Below are 13,339 nucleotides of genomic sequence, written 5' to 3'. Positions count from 1 at the left end.
TTGTTTTTTTAGCCTCTCACTGATTTTTATTCAGGTGAATAGACACCACATCAGACAGAAATTAACATGACAAATGTCAAAAAAACGGTCAAATAACCTAATAGTTAATGTATATTGGACTGAAGTTTATGTGAGCTGTAAGACTCTATGGTGTGTTGGATGTAAAAATAGAACATCTAACATTACTGTGCTCTCCTTTTGAGACAGATTGTCAGCCAGTCAGTTTGTATCTGCAGCTGTGTCATGTGATGCTGAGGTTGCAGTGGCCTCGGTCTAGTCAGTTCTATTGAACTTAATTAATGAAAGGAGACCTGAAGAGAAACACGCTGAGCACTTAACCTCAGTGTACTCAGTGGTAGATGCGGGCATGTGTGTGTGTTTGAATGGGTTGTAAAAAGGCTGAGTGTTTGAAGGAGGGTTTGTGTAGGGCTATGTGTTTAAACTGACACCTGTCCACTTCTGTTGCACTGGTAGTGCAATATTGTGCCACACACATGAGCTAAGGGTCCCTATGGGTATCATGCCACACACATGAGCTAAGGGTCCCTATGGGAACTCTTTATCATGCCAGACACATGAGCTAAGAGTCACTATGGGAACTCTATCATGCCACACACATGAGCTAAGGGTCACTATGGGAACTCTTATCATGCCACACACATGAGCTAAGGGTACCTATGGGAACTCTATCATGCAGCACACGTGAGCTAAGGGAACTCTTATCATGCCACACACATGAGCTAAGGGTCCCTATGGGAACTCTATCATGCCACACACGTGAGCTAAGGGTTCCTATGGGAACTTAATCATGCAACACACGTGCGGTAAGGGTTCCTATGGGAACTCAATCATGGAACACACATGAGCTAAGGGAACTCTATGATGCCACACACGTGATCTAAGGGTTCCTATGGGAACTCAATGACGGAACACACATGAGCTAAGGGAACTCTATCATGCCACACACAAGCTAGGGGAACTCTATCATGCCACACACATGAGCTATGAGCTAAGGAAACTCTATCATCCCACACACATGCCCATACTGTTGCTTAGAATCATAGGGACATGACAAGAAGGGAAGTGATGGGATGCTCCATATGCACTTTGATACACCCACCCACACACACACACACACATGGGAATATTAATAAGGGAGGGGTATATGGTCTCTAGACTTTATTCTTGCACTGTTGGACTTATTTGCACCATCACCATGACACTCACTCTCATAGAGCACCTTACCATCAGTGTTGGGCAAGTTACTTCAAAATCGTAATGTACTATGCATTACTTATTACTGTCATTTAAAAGTAATATGTTACATTATAATATTACTGTCTCTGAATTGTAAGGCATTACACTACTATTGCATTACTTTTAAGTTACTTTCACCAAAATATCTAGAAATATGGATTTGCCATTCTAAATGCAATTTATTACGCTCAATGCAGCTTGCTCTTCCAATGGAGGGAGATGTGGTATAGCATAATGACTGAGCTAGGCTTAAGGCAACAGTAGAATGCAATAGGCGCAGTGCTCATAATGCAATACAAGGAACAATCATAGTCAGAATGTTAAAAACCGACAAAAGGTCAAAGTCTGTCAAATTGTGATAGAAATACTGTAACTTTAAGGCCTAGGCCTACTCATTAAAATCAATAGAGAGCCTACTATATTGTAAATCAAAGCTTAAAGGAACCGTATGTAAGATTGTGGCCAAAACGGTTACTACAATCACTTTCAAATTACTGTAGAGCGGTGTATCCCCTTCCCCTCCCCTCTGACTGGCAGAGTTGGCAACCGGATGACGAAACACTACTGACTTTGTGATTAGTAGATAGGTGGAGGGTGGCGCATTAGGCCAAAACACAACATGACAACATCAACATCAGTTGAGGGCTGCAACTTCACTTTTTAAATGACAATATCCTGGCCAGACTACTGTTGTCAGTGATATAAGTATTTGAAATGAACATGATGTCTTAATGTCTAGTGACATATCAGGGCAATTTTATGATTAATTGAAATACAATTTTTACATACGGTTCCTTTAATAAAGACATGTCAAGATGGTGGCCTGCTGGCCATTTCGGTGCCCTAAGTGAGTGGCTTTGAGTGAGTGACATTTAAATGATAACTCAAACACCTAAAGTAAAATAAAAGGCCTATTATTATGACTGCCGCGCAGCGAAGCGGCGGTCATATAGGTTTAGTCAGATTTTTTTTCTTTTTTTTTTTTTCTTTTTCTTTTTCGCATGCCCAAATTTCCGTCAATGAGTCCCGGGACACTGAAAGACCGGGGTACACAAAACTTGGTGGGCATGTACCCCCACATGGATAGCATGGAACCGTCATTTTTTTTTTGATCTGTAGCCCCCCCGCTGGACTGGACCCCCCGAAAGGAGGGTAGGGCAGACACAGTTCTCTGTGAATATCTTGAGAACTGTAGGGCCTAGGATGACCATTTTTTTTCCGTATTTTTGCCTCCAGGGGTCATGTTAACCCATTTCATGTGCACACATGTGTACAAACAGATACACACACACACACACACACATACATTCACAGTAATCATACGTATGACACATACTCACACAGTAGACATACACTGTAAAAAAGAAAACGTTAGTTCAACTCAAAATTTCAAGGCAACCGACTGCACAGAATTTTTGAGTTGAAGGCATCAACTTAATTTTTTACGTTTTGAAGAACTACAATTATTAAGTTGTGTCAGCTAAGTTTTTCAAGTTCTGCCAACTAAGTTTTTTTAATTCAAGTTACTGGAACTTTCAAGTCTGTAAAAACTTACTATTTTAAGTTCAGATTACCATCCCCTGTAATAACTTACTATTTTGAGTTTAAATTACCCCCCACATTAAATCATCCACTGACAGTAAACCAGTTAATTTATGCATGTTTATTTGAATCACTTTGGCAGAAACAGCTTTACAATTCCACAATGTAAACAAGTAATCTTATGCCCAAAGCAAATCAGGTTTCAGTATATGGGCAGTTTTTTTTTTTTTTTACTTTCCGACTCCTGTTGAGACCTTACAAATAATGCAATATTGCCAAAGATGACAGGTAAACAGTTAAGTGCCTAAGTATTCACAAGTGTGTAAATCCACAGCGGAAAATGGCATATTATCTGAACCTCACTTTAAACATAGCCAAAAATGCAAACATGCAGGCTTTAACAGTAATGGTGAAACACAGCTTCTACTGAACAATACCGAAGTCTCTTGACAGTTATGACAGCTACAAATAAAATATTTGTTTTTAGTCAAAATAAATCTCTTGTGTCCAGAGCAAATAAGGCACGTCAATAAGTTGGGGAAATCAAAAGGAACATAAAAACTATACGGTGGTCTGTGAAGACTTACAAAATATCCAAACATAATAAATGAACAAACATGATAAAAGAAATCTTCCCCATGGAAAATGAATCACTGGTTTAACAGCTTGGTCTTGAAGCTCCGGACACGCTGTGAGCAATTGGTGGACATTTCCATGAAAATGTGCTGGATAGTTTCAAAGGTATACCTGATGTCTTTTGGGAACTCCATGTTGAGGGCATAAAGCAGGCCAAAAAGATACGCAAGCGCAGTCGGGGTGTCTGGGATATCTTTCAGGACAATGGTTTCCTCCAACACGAGGGCAATATTAATGACTGCGTCATCATCATCAAGCACTGTGAGGACACCCATCTTGATGCCTTTCGTCTGCTCGTCATCTACATCAGTTGCCTGACAAAACAAAAACACCACTGAAATAATGTCCTGTAGAAAACTAGTCAATAAAGTGTGATGTCTATTTCTGTATGGCCTCTTCTTTGCTATATAACACATTACTAAAAGCTGAAGATCTTCCAAGCTGCACTCACCTGGCATCTAGAGAAAAGCTTCTCAGTATTCTCCCGCAGAAATATGGGAAGACCTTCCACAGCTGCCTGTCTGCGATGACTTGTGATGTCAGATGTCTGTTTTGGAAGAATATAAAGACAAACAAATACTTTTGTTTAGCTCTGTGAAATGTACTTGTGCATGTTCACTTGTGCTTGTACTTGTTCCATTTGTATTCCCATCTCTACAATTGTGCATGAAGGCAGATAAAATATTTGCAGGCTCTGTTAGTTTGTTAGTGTTTCTTTTTGTCTTTTAAGGATAAGTTCACTATTTTGCATTTTGAGCCCCCTTTCTGGGTTGTCTTGGATGAAATAAAGTGTTTGACGAACACTCAACAAACAACACTAACCACTCGGTGAGTTGCACATCTTCGAAAACAAACGTTTAGGGTTGATTTAAGGACAGGTTTGTGAATGCCCGTAGCTAGCCATTCTGAAGCATGGCATGGCCGATTCTAAATCAGCCAAAAGCTCGAGACTGGACCAAAAGTCAAAATTTCGGTGTCAAACACTCTTTCATCAACCCAGAAAGGGGGTTCAAAGTGCAAAACAGTGAACTAATCCTTTAAATATTACTGTATTAAATAGTCAATCAAGATGGAACTCTCTCACCAATGTAGCTGATGCAAAAAAATAATTCTTCTTGATTAATGGTTTAAATATTAGTGGACAAACTGAACAAAAGGCCTTGTAGTCAATATAATAACCTGTTTGTCAAGCATTTCCAAAAGGGTTTCCATCTCTCGACTAAAGGCGCCCTTCCTGGCACGATACAATTTCAGCAGACGAGGGGTGAACATCTCAAGGGCAGTTTTAAATGTTCCCATCAGGTCCTTGGTGGTCACACGAGTGAACTCTTGACAAATCTGAATGAAACAAATGCATTACAAATACACTGCAAACTCTCAGCCATGATACAAATTAACCTTCAAACACTATTATGAAAAAGCCATAACACAAATGTAAACAAATGCACCAAATTCAAGAAAAAAAAGATGCCTTACCTGTTCTTCAAGAAATAGACCGGGCCACCTCTCCAGAACCTCTGAGACCATGGGTTCCATCTCTACAATCTCCATTCTCCTAAAGGAGAATGTGATGTCCATCTTCTGGCTGATGAACTCCATGTCCTTGTTTTTCTTCTTCATGGCTTCAACCAGGGAAGACCTCAGGTCTTCCAAGTCATCCTCAGTGTAGCTTTCAGGATGATCTGGTACATGGTTGACCTCACCTCGCTTTGGTTTTTTCAAAGAAAACCTTCCCTCCGGACCACCATCCCCATCATCATCTCTTCTTCGCCTGTTGACACCATGATCATCCGCCACCTCCCTTGTTCTCCTGTTGACACCAACCTCATTACATCCAGCTTGACGTAGTTTTGATCTGTAGTTCCCAATCTTGTACTTTATGCTGATTGTCCATCCCGCATATCCAGTACCACCACCAGGCTCTTTGAGGCAGGGATGTTTGTTGACAAGTTCAGCAGCAACAGACTCGAACTCATGTTTGTCAGGGTAGGCTTTCACAGTAAATATTTCTTGTGCCAACTTGTCCAGAATCTCCGTTTTCACATCTCTGGTTACATGTAAACCCTTCCCTAATATTTCAAACGTTTCATTCCCCTTGCGGAGTATCAGTTCAACATCATATGAGAATGATGGTATCGGGAACGGAGTGGGCCACTGTGAAACGTTCCTCCTATATGTCCGCACAACTGAAGATAAGCTGTGGATTGAGTCTGGAGATCCAATGCTGGCTGTGTCAAGGGAAGAGATGGAGGATGACCGAGTTGGTGTTGGAGGTGGTGGTGATGGCATGTCCTCATTGCTCCACAGAATATGCAAGACAGCCTTTTCTGAAGGTAACTCTGCTATGTCAATCAGGTTGCAAACTGCCTGGCCAAAGTCTGAGTCTTCATACTGTATACAGAATTCACCTACAAGTTCAAGTTTTTGACGCAGTTCATTGTACAGTTCCTCTAAAGTTTCAGGAGCTTTGGTCAGCCGAATCTTACGGACGAGTTTGGGATTTATGTGGACCAGAAGCAACAAAGCCTGTGAGGACAAAAGAAGAACAGATATTTGCATGACACTTTAAACTGAAACCATATACAGTCATGGCCAAAAGTATTGGCGCCTCTCAAGTAGTGTTGGTTTTTAAGCTCAATTCGCACACTTTTGAAGGTTTTTTGATAAAATAACAACAGCTCAATTCAACCCAAATTCCCCAAATGTAACACAAAATATCACCAAAATACTGCGGGAAGTGAATACTGCACAGTCAAAAGTATTGGCACGTTTCACAACGTGACAAGTGTCTTTTGCAGTGATAAAAGCACACTTTGCATTGTTAAAATCAAGTGCTAAGGTTATGGGTAGTCAGACATCAGCTGTGGTAGCACTCCTGAGAAATGTAAGCCCATTTCTAATGGACAAAAATCTCCAGTTTACTCACTATACATCTCTGTTGGTTTATATGAACAGTATGAAGTTTTCTTCAAGTAGAATCAAGTTTATTATCCTTTATGGGCTTATACTTCTCAGGAATGCTACCACAGCTGACGTCTGACTACCCATAACCTTAGCTTTAGATTTTAACAATAAAAAGTGTGCTTTTATCACTGCAAAAGACACTGCAAAGACACAATTGAGAGTGCCAATACTTTTGACCGTGCAGTATTCACTTCCCACAGCATTTTGGTGATATTTTGTGTTGAATTTGAGGCAACCAATTGTTGTTTCAGTTCTGTTGAGCTATTGAAAATATCCTGGTTTGGTTATTTTATAAAAACACCTTCAAAAGTTTGTGAGGTTTGCTCGAAAACCAACACATCCGGAGGGGTGCCAATACTTTTGGCCATGACTTGTATCTTGAACACTTAAAAAACAAGTCATTAACACATGATAAAATTATGAAAACATACAAACAGAAAGGTGCTTACCATTTCAAGTTACTGCAGTAGCCAAGTCCTTGGGGTCACCATCAAAGTTCTAGCAACTTGGTATGCAGCCAATGGGTGGTAATCGTTCAAAGTCTCGGGATCCAGAATCTCTAAATCTGAGTAACAGTTATCAATGAGTTGGTAAGACCGATAATGTTCCATTTACCAAGATGATAACCTTGTGGTGACAAAATACACTTTCCACCACTTGTCCACCAATATGTGTAGTATTCTAAAGAATTCTGGCAGTCCACTGCATTCACCCGCAGACACTATCATGCCCCTCACATACTGGGTCCCATACAAATGTACTTCTTTGGCAAGAGACACATCATCTTTATTTGGGTACTTCTTTTCTAGTACTGTCCTGAGCTTTTCATCTAAAGATGATATTTTCACTCTATCTACACTACCAACATGCAATTTTGGCTGTGAGATGCACATAGTGATCAATGAAGTGATGCTTTGGTTTCAACTTAAATTCAGGAAAGGTGCCAGTGAGTAACTGTCGATGGTCAGACAATTTATTCCCTAAGTAACGTAATGTTCCCTCTGATAACGTAGTAGACACCGAAATCTCCACAATCTCTTTAAGGTCCATTAAAATTTCCCATGACGGCTCTTGTTCAGGTATATAGTTCCCGATCAAAAGAGGTAGCAAACGTAAAAGTGCCCAGTTTTCATGTCCGTTACCGTTTACCTTTCCAGATGCAAGGCTCGTCTTTGTAATTGGCTGTGGCTTGTTGACCAAATCAGAGAATTTATATGGAAACTGTTTTATGCGGTTATTCAGTCCATCGAATGTAATGAAACCTTTTCTAATCAATTCTTTCAAACACAAACCTAACTCCACTGCGACAACACCTTCAAATAGATCATGCAAAAGATCAGGGGGAAATCCAGTAACTGGGTGGAAGAAAGACAACTTACTTAAAGCACAGGATGATTTAACCCCATTCACACATGGCTTAGGCTTATCACTCAACTTGAGTTGTTCCACAAAAGAATCATGTTGTGTCTCAGTTCTTAGTGGAAAGTTCCTTGGCTCACAATTTCCAATTTGGTCTCGACTGATGCAACAAAATCTGCAGAATTTTTCGACATTGAAAGCTTCCTGAAAACCTGCTAAGCTATGTGCACCAAGGTTATCAGCACAGACACAGAACACTGTTCCCTTTACAAACGTATCTAGGGCCTCAATATACACTCCTGACTTTTCAAGAAATCCAAGATCCTTAATCAAAGGATAAAGAAAGGCATCATACCCAAATTGTCTGACATCGACAGTTTTTCCAAGACAAGCCAGTTGAATTAGGGGGAGAGTAGAGCGAAACTTGCTTGGTAAATTCAACAAAATCCAATAAACAGCTGTCATTTTATGGATTTTTCTTGAAGATCCCAAAGGATTACATAGTTCCAGGTCATCTATGTAAAGTCCTACAGAGATACTTGCATCTTGCACACCCAGAAGACCATTGTCTTTGTAGTACTGTCCGTCTCGAAAAGAGCAAAATTGACCTGGGTTGTCCCCCTGACTAAACACCAACTTCTCCACAAAATCTGGCTGTCTCAACAAAGTTTCAAGAACCTGGATGATTGAAACATAAACAAATGTTTGTTTATGGGTTCTTTTATATGTATACTCAGTAGGCTGAATTACAGGGAACTTCTCTTTAAAAAAAAGATTCCTCCTGTGATCAGTGGCCAATGCACCCTTTCCTTCAGTGCTCACAATTAATGGATTTGTTTCCAAGACAGCATCATTAATCTTATTGAGAACACTATCATCTAATTCAATGCCGTGTTCTGCAAGCACTGCTTTGATACCTTGTTGAGAGTGGGATTTTGAAAGATGTAAAATGTCATTAATGGTCAGAGGCATCATGGTCAGAGGCATCTGTCTCAATAGGCTCATTTTCTAAGTCTGCTCTTAAACAGGTTCTGATATCACCATGCTTGTGTTTCCTACTTTTGTGTGAACTAAAAGTCTTTAGATTGTTTGTTTTAAAACTACATCTCAAGAAGGGGCAACACACAGTCTCATGTTTTTTTAAATGGCGCCCAAGGTGAGTGAAGAAAGACTGCTGTGTGCAGATTTCCCGGAATTCACATAGATTACAAAAAAAGGTGAATTTCTCTTGTATTTTGGCTGTCCTACAATGTGATCTAGTCAAATGTGACTTTAAGGCGCCAGGTGTTTTAAAAGTACATACACAGTCACTGTAAACACACGGCCAGTAAGCTCCTCTTCCGTGCCTGAGTCGATGGTGCCTGAGCAGACGCTCTTGACTGGCGCTGGCAAAGCTGCAGAAGTAACACTTCATAGAAAACCTAGGACAAAAATAAGAGGAGAAAATGAACACAGCGACATACTTCGCAACCGTTCACGTTAATGCTGTTGAGCTTCAGAGCTAAACACACAAAGGTCGCATGCTAGAAGCTAGATCTATCTAGTTAATTACCGTATCAAACCGAAGTTTTGCATCACAGTTATAGCACGTTAGAGCTAACGTTACCTTAAACTACCCTGGTTGCAGCGCATGGTCACGAGCAGCAATGTAAACTATAACCACCGCCGGTGCTTCGTTTTTATGTCAATGAGCAAAGCAGACGTGCATAAAGCAACACCATCATTCATCGAGTGTAACAAACATAACGGCAACACACATTTTTCAATTAATATGTGGACAATAATTATATTGAGCTTAGCTGTTCAAAATAAGCTAACCGATTAGCTAGTGGGGGCATTTGTATTGTCATAAACGCCTCGCCTGGTTATGATTTATCGATTTTGTTTCCCGCAATGAAATATAATACAAATATAAAATGCATATAGAAATGCATGATTACCTTACCCGTTAGAAGGAACATTTGTCTTCTCTTCGACGAGACGTCAGGGAAAGTTACCGCCAGCAAAGTGAAAAGATGGCGGATGCAAACTTTCAAACTTTCGAAGGGAGCTCCTGGGAAAATCCTTGGAAACCCCGTCGCAGCCAGTTGCCATGACAAATTTGAAATGAGCATGCGCAGATAAGTTGACCTCACTCTGACTGGGTGTCAACTACAACTTCAAAGTAAAATCAACTTAATTTATCAATTAAGATGAACTTTTCATCAGAAACTTCTGAAAGTGAGTTCAAGTGGCTCACAACAGACAGTTCAAGTTCCAACTGGCAATTTTATTGTCAGTGAATGCAAAAATCTTAGTAAGGTGAACAATTTTGAGTTGTCGTTTTTACAGTGTATGTACGGGCACATACGCAGGCACACACACAAGCACGCACACACACACACACACACCCACACACACTCACACACACACACACCCACACACATAACATAAACATAACACAAACATTCAAGAATTTCTCAGAATTATGAACAGGCAAGATGGAGGTGGGGTTGTATAAAATTCATTTTACATGTGAAATCTATGAACTAATCATGTTTTGGTACTTGTTGTCTAGCAGATACCAGTGAGAATTGAGTGTGGATAATGCAATTTAGGGAGAGAGTTAAAATCATATAGGCCTTTCAGCGTGATTTCTTTTTGTGGAAAAAATGTGCTGGACTGGGCGGCGGTCATATTTTGTACCGCTCTGCGGTACATCTAGTTTACAGACCATTACTGTGTATTTTTAAACATTAATTTCTGAAGAAATGCTGTTTTACTTATAAATGGTGCACTGTCACTTTAAGAGCATTGATCTTTACTTGTCATAATGCCCTTTTGCCAGCTCTTGTTTACAAGCCTTATTTGTTTGAGTTACATTGATAGCACAATATTAACAATAATAATATGCACAATGTTAAGTTGTTTTAAGCAACCTTCATTGCTTTGGAAATGGAAGTATGCAATGACATGTTGCTTCACATTTCATTTTGCGAATACAAGTGAATTATGAGCCTGGTATCCACCTAGCTATCTGAATGGAATGCGTTTCAGTCGACTCAGCATATCATGTGCTTCATGTAGCCTAAATGCTTGGAAAACGAATGATTGAAGACCCACCAATTCTAGTACTACGTGGTGTGCGTGGTGCGCATCACGCAAAGTGCGTGATGCGCGTGGTGGGAGCGGTGGCACTGCCAGGCTACACAATCTTTTTCTGCATTTCTATCCCTTTATTCTCTTCAATTTAAGTTCACAGCACAAAGCTGACATGCACAACAGCATAGTTTGTGTTTTATCAAGAATCAAAAAGATTAGCGTGGCACTACTTTAGTTTCATTGTTTCATGTTTCATTAATTTAGGCTACTTGTGCTATTTCGCGAGCTGAGAGATCTTTCGGTTTCGCACACAAAGTGCACTAACTATGTTCTTCATAGCCTTGTCTCTGACAAGCTGAAAATAATGAGCGTAGGCTTAGGCTATGTCCATCCCGCAAATAGAGTCCGCCTGCGAGTCTGCTGCAGCCACAGTCATATTCAACCAGTATCAGGAGATAACGTTCTACTATTTTGCACGGATTTTTTCTCCTCTGTTGTTCTCGAGTGGTGTTTGCGAATATGTATCAAAACAAAACGAGCGCTTAATTTTGGGTTAAACTGCATTGTAACGCGCGTTACTGAAGTTTGTACCGAGTAAATATTACCCGATTTTTTTTTGTAATGCCTTACATTACCGCGTTACCGCAAACAGCAATATATTACAGTAATTACATTACTTTTGTAACGCATTACTCCCAACACTGCTTACCATGCATAGAAGAATCACAGGCTCAGTCCCTGCCTTGCAGTGACGGACTAGCCTAGAAATCTAGACGCACCCTAGCGGCGGCAAATTAATTTGCTCAGCCTGTACGTCTAGTATCGAACCATAGGAATTTCTATTGGCTTAACACCGTGGATGACGGCCAATCACAGCGCTCTATTTCGTTAGAGAGTCTTAAGGCGGGCTTAACAGGATAACGACATCCTGCGACGATGAACAACAAGGAAGGTGGCTATGGCAAACGAAGATCGGTTGTTTGAATCGGCGTTGGCGTCAACTTTGGAGGAGTTGGACTTGTGCTTTTCTTTGAAAGTAGATCAACACAATGCACTTAAGTCATTCCTTTCGAAGAAGGATGTATTTGCCGTTTTGCCGACCGGATACGGATATGGTCGTAGCGCTGGCCTATTGCATGCCTAGGCAGTTTGAAAGACAATTCTCTACCCGCCCCTTGGATTAAGCGAGGTGAATGATTCGATGCCAGACTATACATGTCAATGATATAGGATGGCCCGCCAGGCTAGTGACGGACTGGACGGTCTGGCATTTGGGCAGATGCCAGAAGGGCCGTGGCCCCTCGTGGGCCGTTTGGGCCGGCCAATCACGTAAAGACGGTTTTACTCCGTCTTATCGGTTTTATCTCTCGGCCCACTATCAAGCATCAATAGTGTTACATGGCTTCGAATAAGCCATTTATCTATAACTCCCTAGGAAACTCCTTCATGATTGGAAACTGATCAGTATTTATACCAGACATGAGTCTCTACACTACAGTCATGGTGACCCTCAATATTTACATCAGTCTACATTCTTTTGTAACCTTATTCAATCAAATGATTTAAAAGTGCATTGTTTGAAATTGGAATACAATAAATATGCTGCCTGTATATTTTATTGTGTTATTGGTTTACAAAAGTTAGGCTACATGAAGCAAGGACTTCTGGGAATTTCAAAACCGTATGCGTCTACTACCTTCAGCGCGGGGAATTGCCGATCTAGCATGCCTTGATCCTCGGAATTTTCCCCTTATAAAAGCTAATAAACTGCCCCCAAATACACTTCGAAACATAAGAGAATTTCTGCTTAAATTTAGTGAAGGTGCTACGGTTGAAAATCTACAGTCGGAATTGACACGTCGCCACGCACTGGGACAGCCTGAAAAAGTCTCCTCTAAACGAGTAGGCCTATACAGTCAAAGCGTCGGACTTTGATGATGCCGCAAGATATATGAAGATACAGAAATAAACCTGGTGAGCAAGAAATGTGCTACCTGCAAGAATTGTGCAATCTGTTGCTATTTCCTTCTCCAGCAGTTAAACCTCTTTACCTGTGCCTACAACTATATATGGTTAGCAAATGAATTCCTACTAACACTGTCACTCAAGTGGCATGCAAACGGAGTTTTTCCACTCTTAAATTCATCAAGAATCGCCTAAGGACACGATTGTCACAGGATAATTTGGAGGCCTTTATGCTGATGGCGACAGAGAAAGAGGTCCTATAATGCATGACGTTAATTAAGACACGTTTGTGGAGCGGCTGCTCTGATGGGTTTCCCGTTTATCAACAAAACTACATTCGCGCGCAGCGGTGGGGCAGAAGACGCTTGGTGCCACAACGTTATACACTTGACTTAAATAGTCGGCTGCTGTAAGCTACAATCGTAATTTTTTATATACCCCTGGTCCCCCGTTGTCTCAATGATAGCATCTCATTTCAGGCTATATTTCAGAGTTTGCCGTTCATTTGCATTAACATCGTATTTTGGCGAAGACA

At 40.7% G+C, this 13,339-nt stretch overlaps 1 protein-coding gene across 1 annotated transcript; it reads right to left on the bottom strand.

The window, feature by feature from the left end:
- Positions 1-2,942: 2,942 nt before the first annotated feature.
- LOC143114495 (uncharacterized) lies at positions 2,943-9,372 on the bottom strand. Its single transcript, XM_076276126.1, has 6 exons — positions 9,062-9,372; positions 6,849-6,964; positions 4,912-5,961; positions 4,615-4,773; positions 3,887-3,982; positions 2,943-3,749 (listed from the first exon to the last, which is right to left on the bottom strand). Exons 2-6 carry the CDS (start codon positions 6,849-6,851, stop codon positions 3,450-3,452), a joined length of 1,608 nt encoding a protein of 535 aa, XP_076132241.1. The 5' UTR covers positions 6,852-6,964; positions 9,062-9,372; the 3' UTR covers positions 2,943-3,449.
- Positions 9,373-13,339: the final 3,967 nt, after the last annotated feature.

The sequence above is a fragment of the Alosa pseudoharengus genome, unplaced genomic scaffold (genome assembly GCF_046254945.1).
Source record: "Alosa pseudoharengus isolate Yale_2024_CS ecotype anadromous, Long Island Sound unplaced genomic scaffold, YU_APseudo_1.1 YU_APseudo_1.1_scf_9, whole genome shotgun sequence".
NCBI classification, from domain to species: Eukaryota; Metazoa; Chordata; class Actinopteri; order Clupeiformes; family Clupeidae; genus Alosa; species Alosa pseudoharengus.
The sequence above is the reverse complement of the archived record's forward strand: the minus strand, read 5'-3'. Positions and strand labels throughout refer to the sequence as shown.

Bases quoted from the DNA above. Each gene is read 5' to 3' on its own strand.
- LOC143114495 (XM_076276126.1), bottom strand. The intron at 3,983-4,614 runs GTTATTATATTG...CTTCCAAAACAG, and splicing joins TGGAAATGCTTGACAAACAG to ACATCTGACATCACAAGTCA. The intron at 3,750-3,886 runs GTGAGTGCAGCT...TTGTTTTGTCAG, and splicing joins AGCTTTTCTCTAGATGCCAG to GCAACTGATGTAGATGACGA.